General features: G+C 45.8%; 1 protein-coding gene and 1 pseudogene across 14 annotated transcripts in view; one reads left to right on the forward strand and one right to left on the reverse strand.

Moving 5' to 3' along the window:
* LOC140692797 (trafficking protein particle complex subunit 9-like) overlaps positions 1–14,180 on the reverse strand; it is a 59,583-nt gene extending 45,403 nt beyond the window's left edge. For 6 of the 14 annotated variants that reach the window (XR_012068382.1, XM_072957068.1, XM_072957069.1 and 3 more), the window contains exon 1: positions 13,691–14,180. Coding sequence is in view for 6 of the 14 variants with exons in the window: in XM_072957068.1 (XP_072813169.1) it covers positions 13,691–13,938 (248 nt within the window). In the remaining 8 variants the exon portion in view is untranslated. Of the gene's footprint in view, positions 1–12,652; positions 13,141–13,690 lie in introns of those variants that run through there. The other 8 variants (XR_012068383.1, XR_012068390.1, XM_072957070.1 and 5 more) reach the window with 3 other exon arrangements.
* LOC140692795 (anoctamin-6-like) overlaps positions 1–19,070 on the forward strand; it is a 363,584-nt pseudogene that overhangs the window by 251,404 nt on the left and 93,110 nt on the right.

Consider the following 19,070-nt stretch of genomic DNA (forward strand, 5'->3'; position numbering starts at 1 on the left):
CTTTTACAAACACTTGGGGTGCACCCTTCTTTTCCATCCCACCACCTGTTTAAACTGAAGGAGGGGATGCCTCTTCCCACTCCTCTGGGCCATAGAGAGTACTTCTCCCTTCACACCCCTGACCTCTGGCCCACAGCTAGACCTCATCACACTAACAGAGTGATGTGTGAGTCCGGGGAGACAAGCAGGGCATGTGAAACCCTTCCTTTCCCTCCAGTGTTGACCACCATTTGGAAGCACCCAGGATGCTCAGATCCATGGCAGGACAGCCCTGTGCATGAAGGGGCAGGTCCTCTCAAGGGAAGGCTCGCTGTGGCCCAGAGAAAGCTGGGACAGGGTGAGTCTCTAATTCTGTGACACAGTATCATGACACGCATTTTCCCACAGCCCTGAAGTTCATGGAGAATGTGGCTTCATCAGTAACAAAGAAGACATTTATCACCTGCCTTGTCTTTTGTGTCATCTCTCAGTTGGCTGCTGGAGACAACATGTGTATAACTTGGATCCCCTGAGGCCCCAACATATATGAAGTAACAAAAAATTCTGTGGCTTAACGTTGGTTCATGGCGACTGTGTAACAGTTCTGACTCTGGTGATGCTAAATTATAGGTACAGGAATTATGAAACCTCCTCAAATATCTTTCATCATAAAACCAGCTTTTCTTATTTTCCTGTTTCTTAGTAGTTGCCAAAGACTCTCAAATGATGGCTTCACACAAAACAGTAGCTATAAGTTTAAGAGCCCTCTTGACAAACCCACTGTGGTAAACACTTTACATAATTACTAATTCTCACAATTCTACAAAGCAGATACGAGCATCCCCAAATCACATGCAAGGGGAAAACTCAGAAGAAACTGACTCAGGCTCACGTGGCTCAGTGGCAGTGCGTGCACCCAAACCCAAGTCAAAGCACTTCACCCCTTTGTATACGCACCAAATCTCCTACCACCAATTAACACACAGCGACAGGGTCAATACTCAGTGAACTCAACACACTTTTTACCTTTAAGTTTCTCCAGAGGGCGCTTCTAGCTGTTTTATAAAATCCCGGCTCACTGGTTTCTAACACTGGAAGAAAAGTCCGATTTTGCCATTCTTTGCACAGCAAGTCTAAAATGTTCACAGCGAGATGACAGAATAAAACTAAGATATAAGCAGAATAATTTTTCCAGGTAGACAGACATAATGGACATTGGGCTATTCTGAAGCATTAAGCAAAGAAATCAAAATAAAATAAATTTGTTTAAGCCTTCTTTTACAAACAGGAAAATTAAGACCGTTAGAAAGTGCAATAGCGCCACCTATCGCTAAAGAGACCTTCCAGGTTGCCTGGAATGGTGCAGCACAAAAATTGCCTGTAGGGTGAGAAAGGAGAATCAGATAACTAAAAGCTTATTTAGCACACACTACACTTTGCTTCGGGGGGAAGGGAGGGGTATTCAGTATTTAATATGATATTGCTAATACTCCTGAATATAAAAAAAAGACATAGGCTCATGGAAACTCATCTTAGAAGAGGAAAGAATTCAGTCCAGCTACTTAATTTAACAGGAGGGGAGACTGAGATCTTGGATCTTTCCTCCTGGCAATCAGCAGCAAATCTCTCCTAGGCCTCATGTCTTGCACTGTAGAAAAAACCAACAGATCTGTACTATGCCAATATTCATAAAAGTCAAGTCTGTATTTTTCCAACAGTAGGTAATCTAAGTATCTTGCAAAATATTTCTCAAAGAGCCAGGAAATAACACGTTTGTTGAAATACAAAAACATTTATTTACATATTAAAACAGCACGAACTTAATTCTCTCTATTAAAAAAGTGACATTTCAAATAAAAATTTTATATTTTAAAACCTGTTAAGAGTGCAGAAAAAAAATCAAAATTTTCTTTAATCACTAAATAGAGAAGCTTATTCCCTGAAAATGATCAATGTGGATTTTTCTAAACTTAATGGTTCTGGTCAGAATCCCACGAATTTAAAAGTCTGAGTGGATGGTTACACGGCAACATGAATTCGGAGTTGTAACAATACACATTCTGTGTAAATAATCTTCAAGGTCGTCTGCTTAAGGCAATTTAACTAGTCCCTGTCTCACTAGAATGATACAGATTTCATTAAAACTTCATACTGCACTAAAAAAAAACTGAATCCTTGTTAGTTTAAGGCATATTCACATATATCATATATATACATATTGAATATGCATCAGAAATAAGCGACACTATTTAATATTCAGAGTTGATCCCTCTAAAATATCTGTCATTGTGACAGCACAGTTTTATTAAGCACCTCTTGGGTGCTTTGTATACAAGGCGTCTAACTCTCACAGTCAGACAAGGTAAACGATATTACTCAAATTTCACAAATGACGAAATGTACTTAAGCCATGAAAACAACTAACATATTCATCATCAGGAAAGAAAAGAGTCAGGATTTTATTTACAATACTCACTGACAATCTTTTCTTCCATATTAAGACTACATAAAACCATTTCAGTCTTTGTAAATTTTTCAGTCAATAAGCACCACTAGAGAAAAACAAGCAATATCATTAGCAATGATTGGACTTTCAAAGCCCACTCCTATTTTGCACTATAATCATTTTTAATGTTTTTTTTAGTGCTTACATAGCACTAAAATAAAGAAAACATAAAGTATTTAAGTCATTACTTGAGAATAAAACATTTGTGAAATGTACAATTTTAATTTATGCCACTCTATCTCACATTCTCACTGGTGTCTCTCCTTTGAAGGCCTCATCAGGCTGAGATCACTAAAATCGATCATTTATGGACTCACAGGGGTTCGGGTAACCACTCAACGGGAGGCTGATTAGAGGAGAAATTGAGAATGCATCCTGGGCAGCCTGGATTCCAGCACCGAGCTAGCCACCGCCAGCTGCGTGTGATTTGGGACAAGCTGGCCCATCTCTCAATCCCTCAGCTGCAAAAAAGGAGACACTGATACCTACAATCAAACACCTGCTATGAAGGAAAACATGAGGAAAGCATTTTAGCCTTAGATAGGTGTCCACTCACAGCGAGTTTGGTCATTATGATGATGAGGATGGCTGTTAATAAACTAAGATAGACCAAAAAGGAGAAATCACCTTAAAGGAGAAACATTTTAAGTCAATCAGTGTTTCCTTTTGGGTGGATTGCAGAATATTCTATGGATTTTTTAAATAAACTAAGTTTTGTCCATTAATTATAGATTTACTGGTTCATGGACAAGTCTCCAGATAAAGAATTAGAGGCCTCTGACCTCTGAATACGAAGAAAGTAAATTTTAAAAAAAATCAGGAGGGAGATTATACTTCATTTGGGAGAGTATGTGCTTAGCAAGAATGAGGCCCTCAGTTCAGTCCCCATTAACTCCATTTAAAAACTTTGTTTTTAAGAAATGGAGAATTAAAGCAAAAAGATGGAGGAATACAGAATTTTTTTAGAGACTCATCTCAGATATAAGATGGGGAAGAAACCATCCATTTCTCAGAGGAAATCTTAAGAACTATATTAATTGGATCTGAGATGTCTAGTCTTCTAACATTATTCATGAATTAATATTACCAAGTCTTAAAACTACCTGAAAACCCACAGTGGTGATACTGATCATAACAGCTGCCAACGTGGATCGAGCTCCGGCTAGGACTGCTCTGTTCTGACATCTCTGCCCCTGAGACCTCACCAGGCTGAGAGCACTAAATTCGGTCATTCATGAGCATCTCATGAAAGGACTCCATTGTGCTTCTCACTCCCCCCTCACCATCTGAGGGAAGCAGTGTTATCATCTCCACCCGCAGATAAGGCCACTGAGGCATAGAGACTAAACCCGTTTCACGTCACATTGTTATTAAAGGATGTCTGTATTTCTGCTGTTTTGCTTTTGACAAAGAAATCTGAGATATCAATTCGAGACTGTTAAATAATCAAGTCTGTCAGATCTTCACCTCAAAGAGCAGATACTATAAATTCCTGACGTAGGATGAGGCTGCCGCCACAAACTGACTCAGCTTGAAATTAATATCCAAGATGAAGCAGCGGATACACGTAAATATTCACGATTGTCAACTCTGCTCACGGGTCTGGGCCCTTCACTGCCTGAACGGGGGTGAAATCCCCACCCATGTCACGGAGGGAAGCACAGATTTTCAAGGTCTCACCCAGGCTTCACGGGCTGTTTCCCCCCACAGACTGTCCTCAAAGATTAAAAAGCTCTCAAGATTTTTACACCATACAAACCCTAAAGACATATCTGCAGATGGAGCACTTTCTCAGGCTTAAACATTTTTTGCCTACACTCAGCAAGGGGGAAAAAAGAAACATGACTCTGCAAAGTCTCTGAGCCTCACCACTCACAGGAGTAGAACGGCCACAGCAGAAGATGACCCTTCACATTGCAGGATGAGAACAAAATAAAGCCGCCCCAAAAACAGGCACTCCCAGAGACAGCGCTCAGCTGCCTTCTGCGCACTCACGGTTGTGCAGCCCTCTCCACCATCTATTTCCAGAACACTTCATCACCCCAGAAGAAACCACCTGTCACTAACAGTCACTCCCTAACACCCCTCCACCCAGCCCCGTGCAACCATCACCTGCTCTCTGCCTCTGCACGTGCCTTTTCTTGGCATTTCAGATCACTGAAATCAACAATATGTGGCCGTTTGTGTCTGGTTCCTTTCACTTATCATGCTGTTATAAAGACTCGTCCATGTTGAAGTGGTATCAGCATCTCTGTCTTTTTTTTTTTTTTTGAAAACGTTCAAGTTTATTTGAAGGTGGTAAGTACTATCAAAAAGAGTAGAGTGGAGTATAAGGGATTGGGTTTCAAAGGGAAAAGGGCGGGTTGAACAGTCAGGGTGGACTTCCCAGAGCAGGAGGCCTTTTTCATCTTCGCTTTTATTATTTTTTTTAATTCACTCTTACATCTGAGTAATGTTCCACTACATGGAGATACTACATTCTGTTCATCCATTCAGCAGCTATGTATGTTCCAGGTCCAGAAGAATGAGTGTAAGAGGTGACTGGCAGGGATGGCACTTAAACAAAGGCAAAGACGTGCTTTAAAAAAAAAAGGACAACCAACAGAGGCACAAGGAAATTCACTGCGTTTCTGAGCAAAGTGCTTGCTTGCTTCAGCAGGTCTACCGCGCAGGGCTGGGGCAGATATTGAAAGGGATCACTGTGAGGGAGTCACCTGAGAAGACTCCCCACTTCAAGCAGCTCAGACAATTCTCCCTTATCCTTTATTGTTAGAGCCATTTTTCTAGGTTTCTCTTATTTCAAGTAATAGTACTTTAAGTACACATCTGATCATCTGCATCAGACCACCTTACCTCCAAGGCACAGAAAACAATTCACTGACCGCAGCAGCTCCAGGACATAACGGTGATGGATCAGGGAGTCCTGCAGCATCCCAGCCTGCAGGTACCAACCCCAGATGTGCCCTGTTGATGTCCAGAAAGTAAAATGCATGGAAATATATCACTGCTGGTGCATGACTTATGCCCCCAAATTGCCCCAAAATCATACTGACAAAGCACTACTCAACCCACTCACTACAAAAAAATTAAAAAGCTAAGAAGGCAAATTTATGTTCTTCCATTGAAAACCAGCAACCGTCACTGCCAGTATCTGTGGTGTAATGGTCCTGACTTCAAAAACCACTGCGCAGTTACTTTACAAACGTGAAAGGCATATATGTATTCCATGTAGATGTTATTAGAGTAGGATTTTTCTTTTCAAAATTTCCAGTTGCAACATTAGCACAAGAAAGTTTATGTTTCAGCTTTAAAAGAAAATCAATTATCTTCCACTTTCTTAATGTTGATCCTATTATTATTTTATAAAGGGAGCTATGCTGCAGATTATAAACCAACTGTTTGGCTTCTGCAAATAATAGCTTTATGACTTCACTATTTCAGAGCAAACTTTAGCGATTCTTTGAGAGGTGGGGCCTGGTGCGCCCACTAACAGCTATTTAAATACTGACAAGTATGTGCTATTAAGTAATGCAAAGGCTCTAACTCCACATTAACTCAGAAACCAAAGAAACTACACCAAAACCTTACTTTATCATTTTTAAATATTCCGATTCTTTTGAATATTATATTTCTTAAAAGGTATGATTTCTTTTTGAGAAAAACCACAGCTGTATTAAATTTCCTCTCACCAAGAAAGCAATTTTTATCAAGAATAAAAACCCCTATGGAAATCCAAAACACGGGACGTTTCTAGCTAAGTGAACATGCAGATATGAACACAAACTTATGTCCTATCTGATCTCACTCGAACGAGTGCAATAAAATCCTGGGCTACCCTGGAACTTAGCTTTTCTGTTCCATATGTTGGCTGAGCTAAGATCATCACACAAGGCAGGGAAGGAGAGAAGAAAGTCCACCTGGCGGCCTCCATCTGTTTTCTTCCAGCCACAAGGTATCGCTAGAGTGGCCCCGCTAACAAGCCCGCCCCATAAGGAAATCTGGCATACACACTGCCCCTGCCGTCCCCAAGCAGCCCAGACACACCTCTCCCACTGGTCGTCTCCCAGCCTGAGAATAGTCTTCTAATGACCCCTCCAGTTGGTGGCACCCTCCTCCTCTTCCCCGCTACACACACACACACAGAGAGCCAGGGCAGCCTTCCCATAGCACAAAATTGATTACATCAACCCCACTTCAAACCCTTCAGAGGCTCCCTGGTAGAGTTCTAGCCCCACCCCTGACCCTGCTTGCCCAGCCTCACCTCAGTACCCAGGTCCCCAGTGACCTCAGGGGCCCCCTGACCTGCTCCTAATTCCCACTTGCCTCCAGGCTCATTTTGACTGTTTGTCAAGGAAGCCTTCCCTCCCTCCAACCTCCCCACTTTGTTCCTCTGTTCCTAGAACATTCTAGGCTAAGTCAACTTCTGACACTGCTAAGCTCCCAAGAAGCTAATGCATTTTGCTTACTAATGTGGGTCCACCCTCTCTACCCTAGACACTCAGAAGTGCACGTGTTATAAATAAATGAATGACGGGGTGGGTCTCAAAGGGAGAGACATACCTGCTTTCACCCATCCCGGCCCTTCTTTCTGTAGAATATCAGAAGCAAAACCAGAAGTACCTTTCCTGAGGGTCACTTCCTGCTGACAGCCTTCACTGCTCCCTGTGTCAGTTTTAGTAAAACCCAAGATCCTCCAAAGCCCTCCTCCCAGGCCCTTTCCAGTGTCCTCCCCAGCAGGGCACCCTCCACCCTGGACCACAGATGGCAGTCTTCACGAGTCCCCAACCACAAGCCTCCAGGCCTCTGCCCGGGCTACACTTGCCACATGAGCCACATTCTTGACTCCTTCTCCTGGCTGACTCTTAGTCTGTCCTCAGAACTGAATGTAGAGCCCATTTCTTCCAGGAAGTCCTCTCTGATAATACCCTTTAGCTTGTGGCTGGGCTTCTTCTACAGCAGCACTGCATGGCAACCAACTGGTGTTTGTCCACCCACTCCTTTGAGACCATGACATCTTGGAGGCCACGTGGGAAAAAGGAGTGAGATGATGAGGGGTGGGAAGAGCAAAAAGCAAAATCAGAGCCCAAGTCCCAAATTTAAGGATCCTTTCTCAGAAAAAAAGAATAAAATGTTTCATACATGTGTCATTTGGCTACGATTTTTGTGGCTCATGGAAAGCAAGAGCTTGGTGTTTTAGTCCAAGAACCAAGTTACATGCAAAGAAATGTATATATTCATATATAAAGCAAGCCAGAGCTGCTCAACAACAGTATGCTGTTAAATTCCAAAGGAACTTTGATAAAGGCAATCTCTCTCTCTCTCTTTTTTTTTTTTTGGAATCATATAGTTTCAGAAGTATTTGCGTAACTAAGTGATTGCTACAGCCCATGATTCTGCACTGCAGTGTTTGGGGCTGTGGAAGCCCAGATTACATGCACTGTGTAAATGCAATCACACCAACACACTGACAGGGGCCCTAGTGTCTGAGCTGAATTTTCAAAGCAGACAACCTTACAATAGAACACATTTGTAAGTAGAAAGTAAGAAATGCAATGTTCTGTACTCAATTTCATACGTTATATGGGCTACTAACCAACAATGCATCTTTTCTAATGAAACCCAAAAATAAATTGCCAACGTCGATTTTCTCCATCTGATCGTTTTATGTTAACATTGGTTATCAAACCCTCACTCCATACGAAAACCTCAGGCCTAAGCTGCAGCAGAGTTACATCCCGCGGAAGACAGCCTATCAAGGGAGAACTGGAGAGTTTCCCTTCAGAAGCTGCTAAGTCTGGTTTTGCATCTGTACGTCATTTGCAACCACGTTATCGTCAAAGGAGTAAAACCTTACATCTGTAGGGTGTAAAGCACTGCAGTGCTTCCAAACCATCAAAGAACGCTGAGCTTTGTGAAACAGTCCTGAGGCACTTAAATCGTACTTTTTCTGAAAGGCTCCGAAACTGACTCACTTCACCATTCCAGGTACAACAGGAATTAGTAGACAGAACAGGCCCTTGAAGTCTGACAAGGCCATGCTTGAATCCTGCTACAGCATTTACTAGCCACTAAACGGAACAATTCCTTAACCCCTCTGAGAAGGCTTCCCAATCTGCAAAACGGGGCTGCCACCGCACACCTGGGAGGCATGGATTTGAATGCAACACGAAAGTAGGGCAGCTGCCTGGTACCTGAAACGGGGCCTGGCTAGTTTCCCTCCGCTGCCCTTGTCTCCCTTTAAACTTGCACTGTTGCCTCTGGTAAGGATCAAGCCCCAGCAAGAAACTGCCCGTTTCTTCTGTGTATCCCCAGATATATAACTTACCCTTAGGAGGCCAGAAAAACTGCCTCCTCCCCAGTTACTATCAATATTCTTTAGAGTCTGGGTTGTTTTAACTCTATTATACAGGGAGACTATTCTAGAACAGTCCAAGCACCATTCTCCACTTTGGCTCCCCTCCCAGCACCCATCCCTTTTCATCTCAGATCCTGTATGATTGCCTTCTGCTCATGGGAAATCGAGTCCGGTAGGGTGGGGACTCCCTAGGCCTCCCTCCCTCCCTCAAAAGTTAAGTGTGACTACCTTCTCCCCACTCCCCACTCCAAGTCCAGCTTCTGAGTAGTCTACCCTCCCGGACCCTGCAGACTCTGCAACGTCCCAAGACACACACGTGGCCACGAACCTCCCTTCAGATTTCTTCCTGGCTGGCCCTGCCCACGACCCGGCCCCTTAAGGATAAATGGCATTGCTGTGAAAATCCCAAACACCGCTGACTGACACACCAAAGCTGCATGGTCTGGGCTTTCCTCCAACTGAGGCACAGCCCTGCCCTCCCCCACCCTCAGTCTGCACCTCTGGAGAAGTGCTAACCCACATTTAAGGCTGTGAACACCAGCTAAGAAGGACGAATCCCAACGTGTATCGCTATTCCGGCACCTTCACCTGATCCCCAGGCTCATAGACCCGAGTGCCTCTTTGAAGTCCTAACTTGGATGACAAATGGCATCTAAAAAATGCCTCATGTCCACCATTTACTCTGGAATTCGATTCCTGGCAGGTATCTCCCAGGCTTCCCAATTTAGTAACAGCCCCAGCACACATCTAGGTGTTTGAGGTCACATTAAATTTCCCCTGTTCCCTCCCCCCGGCCCTGCCCTGGAATCAGTCTTGTTATTTCCGTCGCTAAGCCCATCTCAAGTCTGGTTCTGCAGGGACCACGGCCGGAACCCCACAAGCTCACAGCAGTGTGCAGTGAGTCACAGTCCTCTGAAGGGTGCTCCCTGGAGGGGGAGGCATCTCCTGGCAAAGGTCACCTCAGAAGGCACTGGATTCTCACAAAGGAGGCCCAGGAGAAGGGACTCAAGGTTTGTCCGTGGTCTGAGCTTTGAAGGGCCCGAGGTCTTGGGGAGCTCCTAGTGAGCAGACACAGCTGCCAGTGAGCAAAAGAGGATGGAGGAGCCCAAGCAAGGATGTTCTCACTCCGACCCCTGGGCTCTCAGGAGCCACAGGAAAGGCCTGTGTCCAGGGCACAGCCCAGTCATCACAGATCCCAGCCTGCATTTGCCAACCCAGACAGCCTAAACTCATTCAACTTGCGACACTTACTTCTGTTCTGTTCCCCACCCAGAATGTGATGGACCCATTCAGATATTCTGTCCTGACCCAAGCGAGACAAATTCAGTGAAAAATGAAGTGTCCACATTTGGACCAGAGCATGAAAGGAGAAACAATGTCTCATGGTCAGCATGATGGTGGTGGCCAAACCCTTCCCCCGGGTGAGATGAACCATGGTGGGGGTGAGAATGCAACGTCCTAGGTCGGCCAAAGCATCTTCCTCCACGGCTGACTGAGGTGTTGGTGTCTCACTACCACAAACTAACGACACGGCCGTCAGTGGTGGACGTCAGCTGCAACAGACACGGAGTCAGCTATTTACTGCCAACATGGGTTAAAATAAAGGCCGGTGCAGGGATGCCAGCACGGCTGCTGAGGCAAACCACAGACCCGGCTCTGAATGCCCACTGGCTGAAACAGAGTGGAGCCTTCGATCCCCTTTAGCGCTCCATTTGTCCACCAGGTGAGCCAGCCTCTTCGGAGAAGGCTATGTAGTCCTGATACTCAGAGAAACCAGCCTCCTAAAGGGAACAAAAGAGTGGCATGGATTTTAGACACGATACTGCTCCTTTATGAAGGCAAAGTTAACTAAATGGCACGGGGAAGTTGAATGCAAAAAAAAAAGTGACTGCTTCCTCAAACAGCGTCCCCTGCAGCTGCTCACCCCCGAGCCGGCCACTTCCTCACCAGTGACCGCCGGCCTGGAAACGCCGTCACGCACGTCACACAGCGACAGCCAGGAACCACATGCCGAGCACGTTTGTGTAAAAGCCGAATCAAGCAAGATGCTGCAGACTTTGACCTTCCAATTTAAATACTCCATGAAAAGAATCCCTCAGCAGCAGCCTAAATCAATTCACATCTCACTTCTTGAAAACAAACAAATTTAATAAGGGCGCATTTGTCACCAAATATAAGGAGGACTAAACAGGTTCCTCAAAGCAAGGATTTTAACAGGTATCAAACACCAGTGGGTAATGTGCTAAGAAAGCAAATATTCCAAAAAATTACAAAATAAATAGATGACTAGGATAATACATGAATCAAGTCAGCTGTTAAGTTTTTGCTTTTTAAAGCGATGTAGACAGTACGGTGGGCGATCTGGCTATTTCCAATGCAGGGTGTGCACAGCCCACCTTTTTCATACGTAACAACATCCTCACTGGGCAGTACAAGAGAAGAAGGAAAAAAAGAAAAAGGAAAAGAGGAACAAGCAAAAATTAGAAACACAGAAGAACAAAAATGACTTTGACAGCCTGTACAAGAGCTTAGTTGAGTGTGTGAGGCCAGGGACGCGGGGACGGTGAGACCCACGCTAACCTCCTGCTCCAGGGAAGGCAGGAGACTGTGGGGAGTGGCGCTGCCGGGGACACCAACGTGATCAGCTCCCCTAACCTAAACTCCACCTACATGCATCTAGATAGCTTTTGAGCTACAAAATGTTGTCGCATTTCAGGCTGGACAGTTTTATTCACTGCCACCAAGAGTAGCAGGAGAGAATTAGGCTCTGATCCTGCACCAAAGCATTGCTATATAAATTAATGACTGTGGAATAGTAAAAGCAACAATGGAGTAAAACTGACTGGAGAAGAACGTGCTTGACCCGAGCTCACTGGCCGCGTTATCTCACTGACGTTCAGATGCTGGCTGGGCGCTTATTGTACCAAAACAGAGAGACCCACCTGGAGGGAGGTTTAATGCGCTGCTGTATTTTGATGCCGAGAGCCATGCCTGGTACACGAGGTTCTGGGTAAACAATGGGGATAGTGTCAACCACTATGGGCTAAGCACACATCCAGCTACTCCGCCAAATCCCAAGGGCAGACTTCAAAATGCAAAAACAAGCTGGCATTCTCTGGTGGGTCTACAGACTCAGAGCCAAGCAGTTGCTGAGCAAAAATGTCACCAGTGCCTCTTATGACAAAAGAGGAAGCACTGTCCAGGGGGCTGGGGCAGGGCTCCAGGCTTCCACTGCTCACCCACCAGTGTGTGCAGGGGGATAAGGTGGTCCCTGCTTACGTTGCACCGATGTACCTACCTTGACTTATGCCTGGGGGCTCAGCAGGAGGTGACAGGTGAGGTGAACGGAGTCAGTCTGGGAGAAGCCCGGTGCTGGCAGCTGTGCCTTCAGCAGTGCCCAGGCTCCTAAACCTGCCACCTAATCTCCAAGGAGCAGAAGGGGAGTGTGGACATGTAGATCACAGGGCCCTGTGAGGACAAGTACAGATCATGGCCACGACATGCCTTGCCCCTTCCTTAAGCCACAGAGGCATGTCCGGGGAGGAACTGAAAATTCATCCAGAGTTCGCCAGACACCACACGCAGGTGGGACTCGGGTCCCCTGTGTCTCTCACACACAGGGCTGGTCTGGACATTCTTTTTATCAATTCTCTGGAATCTTCTCCTCCAACTGACCAACAACCAGAAAGTAGGATCTGATCTTAGGTATGATCAAGAATCACAGAGCACCGCCTCCACAGCGGGCCCAGCAGTACGTGCCAGGTTCTCCGACCGTCACCTTTGGGACCGCCATGAGCGCTCCCCAAACTCAAAGCCCGAGGCCGTAGGCCGGGGGGATACAACTTCCCTCACTCTCCCCAGCAAAGTGGAACCACCTCTCGGCAAAGGCATCTCAACCTTTACTGCCCGAGGGACAACACGATAGACACATGGGAAACAGAGCAGAGGGTGAGGGGGTAGGCTGCCCAGAAGAGCTCGTCTGCACTTCCGAGGCAAAGTGAGGCCTTTGACCTAATCACAGGGGCAAAGTGAGCAGGAACCTTTCCCTGCTCTGTCCTATACTCCGTGACACAACTTTCCCTGCATAAGGAGTTCATTCGGAAGTCCCTGGCGGTGTTTCTGATGTCCTAACCTGGCATGGTGGCTGTCGGGCAGGGAGAGAGGGCCTGAGCCTTGCAGGTGCTGGGCCTGGGAGGCAGCAGACACTGGCTCCAGCTGCAGCTCAACCAGCGCCTCGTTCTGCGTCTCGGGATTCAGCATCTCATCTATAAGCAAAGGGATGAGACTGTCCCAGGACAGGCTGCCCAACAGAAATGAGATGAGATCCATGTAAAGAAAGTTTCCCAGTTGCCACATTTAAAAATTAAACAAACAAACAAAAAAACAAATATTAGAAACTGATTTTAAGAACAGATCTTACTTATTCTACTGTATGTAAAATACTATTATTTTGACATGTAATCAATATAGAAAGTAACAAGATAGAATACATTCCTTTTTCTAGACAAGCCTCAGCGTCTGATGTGCATTTGACCTACAGCACATGTCAGCTCAGACCAGCCTCCTCCTCAGCGCTCCTAGCATCAGTGGCTGTTGCTACTCTATTGGACAGAAACTCCAGGGGTCCCACAGTGGTCCTGGCTGAAAAACGGAAGGAAGTGTCCACACTAACCCTAAAAGGATCTCTCTGAAACAAAGGTGGATTCACTTTGAAATGTCTGTAAATCGGCGGGCTGCACCTTCCTCCACCCTTGGCTACAAGACAGCCTTCTTCCTTGCTGATCCCTTCCTGGATGTAGGGAAGCAATCCGGCACACAGCCAGGGCGGCCGGTCCTACAGGTAGGCTTACCTGCTCTCTGTGTCCAGTCCCATGAAGTCCTCCTTCTCCAACAAGGTGCAGAGGAGGGGGATCTTGTCTCCAGACTTGTTGGGGGCCCTATCCAGCCACTTGGACTTCAGAATGATGAAGAGTGACTCAGTGAAGTCCTCGATCCTCTTCTCCACCAGCCTGCAGGCCTCGTAGATTGAAGGCCACGTCGGTGCACGTCTGCTCGGCCTCCTCCCCATACAGCACAAAGACAAAGAGCTGAGAGTCATTAACGAGGTGCCATACAGCTCCTCTGCACGTGGAGCTTCTCGAAGGCCTTGGCCGAGAGGCAGTCGGTAATGGTGACAAGGCCCACGACCTTGCAATGTGTCTGGAAGTTTCTCCACTCATTCTCGGGCGCATAGTGCTGCCTATAGTGGATACAGAGTGCCCACTGGGAGCCGCACGGGCTGATCTGGCTCACCAAGGAGATTCGCTTATAGATGCAAAAAAATTTTCCTCTGAGATGATCCCAACGGCTTTTACCATCACGGGGAGAATCTGTTCGTTCTCAGCGCACTGCACGTAGTCAGGGATGCTCATGTTGCAGTCCCTGCAGAGAGGTGAGAAGGGATCGATATACATACTCTTCTGTGGGCTGTGCGCCCCTCTGGGTTGCAGTGACCTCGTGTGTACCAGCCAGAAGGCAAGGGAAGCCCAAGCAAAGCCGGGGGTACAGTTTGTTCTCAGCGTCTGCACATGGCTATTGTAGCTCGGATCACATTACCCAGCTTTTGGTCTAGGCTTGCTGTGCCTGCACAGCAGTGTCATTTCTTGTTTTCTGTTTCCAAGTACCTAGCCAGACCCTGATGCAAAGTCAGTGCTCAAAACTGCTGGATAAAGAAATGAACAAAGGAACAGCTTTCCAAACCCCTTTAAGTAGAATATAGAGAAAAGAACCACAGTGGGATCTAAACATCAGGATTTCAATTCCAATTTGTTTGAACTCCTAAGCTGCAGAATAATGGGTAAGAAAACTTGCCTTGGGGAGGAGGGTACAGTTCAGTGGTAGAGCACGTGCTTACCATGTACGAGGTCCTGGGTTCAAACCCCAGTACCTCATTTTCAAAAATGAAACTAATAAACAATCATACTTACCCTCCTCAAAAAATATTTTTAATTCAAATTTCAAAAAACATCTTGCAATTGACACAACATTGTAAACTTGACTATACTTCAATTAAAAAAAAATCCTTGCCTTACAAGAATATATCTAGATTACGCAAGTTTGCAAATTAAAATGCCTAGGGTACCACCTGCATAAAAAGGGGGGACTGTAGAAATTTACTATCGCTCCTTTATGAGCTATATTACCTTTGGTGGGGGTTATATCTTCTCACTTTCTTTTAAAAAAAGAAAACTTAACCTGATTCTCATTACTGCTGAGGAATCAGATAACCCTATGAAAGCATCTGACCCACAGAGGTTACTCAATAAATGTTTGTTGAATGAATGAATAAACAAGCAAAGTGAATGGTGCTCCCTGCTATAGACCATCATAGTGGTACTGCCTAGAAATCCCAAGCCCAAGTTCACCCAACTCTGCACTAACCATGTGGGTGACCTGGGCAGGCCTGTGTGCTTCTCTAAGTCCCAGTTTAATCGTGAATAGAAATGAAGGCAATAACACAAACTTCAAAGGGTTAGTGAGGCAGTAATGAATTGTACCCGAATTTTGCAAGATCGAACCATTAAGGAAAACTGGGCAAAGAGTTCATAGGCCCTCTCCATATTATCTCTTACAACTACATGGGAATCTACATTACATCACAAAATTAAAAGTCTAATATTTTAAAGAGGATATTGAGGTTAAATGAGCTCACTGTCTCAAATAAGGAACACACAGCACAAATAGAACAATCCCTAGACCATGAGATACACTCAGTTAAATTTCCCACTGAATCCACTGGTCCCTCCAAATTCAGAGCACGAGGATGGGTCCTCGTGGCCAGAGGCCACTGCAACTGAAGCTAACAAATCTAGTGGTCCCCACTTCCAAGAGCCCTTCTCACCAACCTAGGTCTAAGTTTGTATTTGTAATTTATTTTTCTTTTTATTAAATAGAAACCCCCAATTGCATAGCCTTCAGTTCACCAAAACCTGACCACAGAGATCATGATGGCAGCCCTCCTTTGTGAAACAATAAAATGAAAAGCCATTTCCACAAGACCTCTGTGTAAATCTACAAGGGAACTTCATCCTGGAATGAGAGGAAGAGGACTGGGGAGGAGGGGGCAATCTGGGGCACAGAGAACCAAGGGCCACCTGTCCGACGATGGACTTTAGTTTCAACACTCACCCTCCAGGAACTTCAAAATACACACAGACAGAGTGTTATGGACAAGATTTTTTTTTTCAAAGAAATCACTGACGCCCTAGCAGCTCTTGTTTCTAAAGAGACACAAATGGATTATGTGTATAATGTTTCACAAAAACCCTAAAATACTATCACCCCAACTTGACACATGAATAAACTGAGGGAGAGAAGTTTATCACATTGTGAAAGATTAGAAAGAGGCCACATCAGACACTGTATTTAAACCCAATCCCCTTCTCCACTGCTCACACTAGAAAGTGTGACATACAGCCCCTTTCCTGCCCTTTCCCTGCAATAAATCTCTGAAGAGTCTTTTCTGTGCCACCTGGAATCACAATCACATCAGTTTTCCACAAAGAACTTTGTCACTCCTTGGAGGACGTATCAAAATCTGAACAGTTGGGATGGGAGGAGAGATTTGCATTTTCTGTTTCTCAAAGGAAACATGGCTTTAAAAGAAACTGAAAAGCACTTACCTAGTCTACGGTCTCATTGTGCGGAGAAGGAAACGGACGCTGAGAAGAGATGAGGAAAGGGCCTTATTAACAAATATTGCCTGAGTGCAGCACCAAGCCAGCCCTGGGCACCACTGTGGGAAGATCTGGGAGGCCCAGGAGAATGAGTGTTAAAAAAAGGAAAGAGAAGAAGCATACAAGGCCCTGTCTCTACACCACCATACCATGAAGTTCCACCAAATTATCCAGTATTGGGTGCAGCCAAAATTTAGGTGGGCTAAAGAGGTTATAGAAACCTGGAAGTCTCAATCATAGTGGAAATTCTAACATTTACTGTGTTTTTTTCCCAGTTCAAGCATCAGCTCAGTGGGTGCTCTGTACCAGGGACTACACGAGGCCTGGAGTTCTCCCAAATACAGATCTCTGTTACCACGTGTGAAAACCACATACAGGCCCACCAGAAGTAAAACGCCCACAGATAAGATGGAATTACTGAAACTGAAAGCCGCCAAGCAGCATATATTAACTAGGAAAAACGATGCTGATAGAAATGGACTCATGGACATAGAAACAAACTGTGTTTAGCAGGCAGGAAAGGGGGGATTAACAGATACACATTAATAAATATAAAATAAATGACAAGGACCTGCTATATAGCACAGGGAACTATATTCAAGTTCTTGTAATGAGTTGTACTAAAAACAATCTAAAACTTATGTATATACATATGCATCTGTTTATAACTGAATCTCTCCTGTACACCTGAAACTAACATTGTAAGTTAACTACACTTCAATAAAAAATAATTAGAAAAATAAAAGCAAGTCATTAAAAAAATAAAAGAACACTGTAATCCCCTTAGCTGTAGGTGGTGGAGAATTCTGGTGGCAAACACCAAGTCCACTGGATCACTCCAGCACTGACTGTCACCCTTTCTGACCATCAGAGTGTCACTTGGCTTCACTGAGGTTACTTTTCTCTTCTGTGAAAAGCTACAGTTGCAACTAAGAATGTATAGAATCTCATCATACACAAGCCCAACAATTTATGAGGACTTCCCATGGGCCAGGCTCTGGACAGATGAAAATTTAGGGTCTCAGATATATTCATCGATAGAAGAAGTTTATGCCATAAAGACATTAATTATTCCTGTTTTTATAGACAGATTCAATGTAATTCTTATTAGAATTCCTACCAGATTTTTCATGGAATGTAACGAGTTAATTTATGGTCAGGAACAGCCAAGAAACTTCTTTAGAAACACCACTGGGGAAGGGTGGATAGGTCATTGATTTCCACTGTTCTTTCTGAAGTGATAAAAAACGTTCTGGAATAATAATGGTTGCAGCACTGTGAATATGCTAAAAGCTGCTGAATTGTACCATTTAAATGGATGGACTTCATGGTGTGTGAACAAAATCACAATAAAGCTGTTATATGAAAAAAATATTTCTTGACAATTATTTTCCCCTCTATACAACTAGTCTGCTGCACAATTTAAGAAAAACAAAAAGCCAAAACAAACCAAACTGTGCCAGGAGCTCTTTAGGACTGCAATGTCCCTGGGACTCCAACGCCTCTGGTGGTGCTGTTCCTGTTAACACACACTAGCTGGGCTGGACTAGTTAGGGACTGTAACTATCTTTCTAAAATCTACGGTCACACGTTTCACCCTTGGAGAGGGAAGCCTGGAGGATGTCACAGCCTCATGCCTTCAGCTCATTTTTAGCTGAGCCAAGCCCTGCTTTCACCACTATAATCCCTCGCACTATAAAAACACGTGACATCATCAAGCACCGCCATCATAACACCTGAAATTGTTCAAGGAAATTACCTGGGGCAGAAACACTGAGGGAGGAGACGGAAGCTCCCTTATCACTGACGCTCCCTTTTGCCAACTCCACCAGGAGAGGCTGGTATTTACAACCTGAGGCTCTCAGCCCAGGGAGCAGCGCCCACGCCACTGACCTTGTCCGCAGGGAGCGGGAAAGGGAGAGGAGGGCAGCCCCGGGGTCGTGGGGCAGGGAGAGCTGGGTGGGGGACGCGTCCGGCAGCCCGGCTCGGAGGCCAGCCCCAGCCGCCCGCCCCCGTCCGGGTCCGCAGACCCCGCCCGCGCGGGACACAGCCCGCACAGGTGTGGGGACGGGTCGGCGGCCGAGGAGAGGAAGCCCGGGAGGAGAGTTCTCGCAGGCGGAAGAGGGGAAGGGGACGCCAGCCGCGGACTGAGGGGAGCCCGGCTGGGGCGAGAGGCGGCAGGTGCACACCTGGCCCTGGACAGGTGTGACCGAGGCGCTGGGGCAGAGGGGCCTGGCCGGAGCAATTCAGCTGAACACACGTTGATTCGCGCCCTCGCGGGCTCTGACACGCGGACCACCCTCCCCCAGCCGACTGAACATTTCCCGGGAGCCCCTACCTTGCACTTCCACAGCCGGAGGTCCCGGCCCCGGGCAGAAGCCAAAGGCCTAACGGGCCACAGAACTGAGGAGCCTTTGGTGCCGATCCCCGGCTCTGAGCTGGAGCTTCCAACCCGCGGTCCAGCTGGCACCGACTACGCATGCACAGTCGTGCCAGCGACCCTCTGGTTTCTGCG

Source organism: Vicugna pacos, unplaced genomic scaffold (assembly GCF_048564905.1).
Source record: "Vicugna pacos unplaced genomic scaffold, VicPac4 scaffold_17, whole genome shotgun sequence".
Lineage (NCBI taxonomy): Eukaryota > Metazoa > Chordata > Mammalia > Artiodactyla > Camelidae > Vicugna > Vicugna pacos.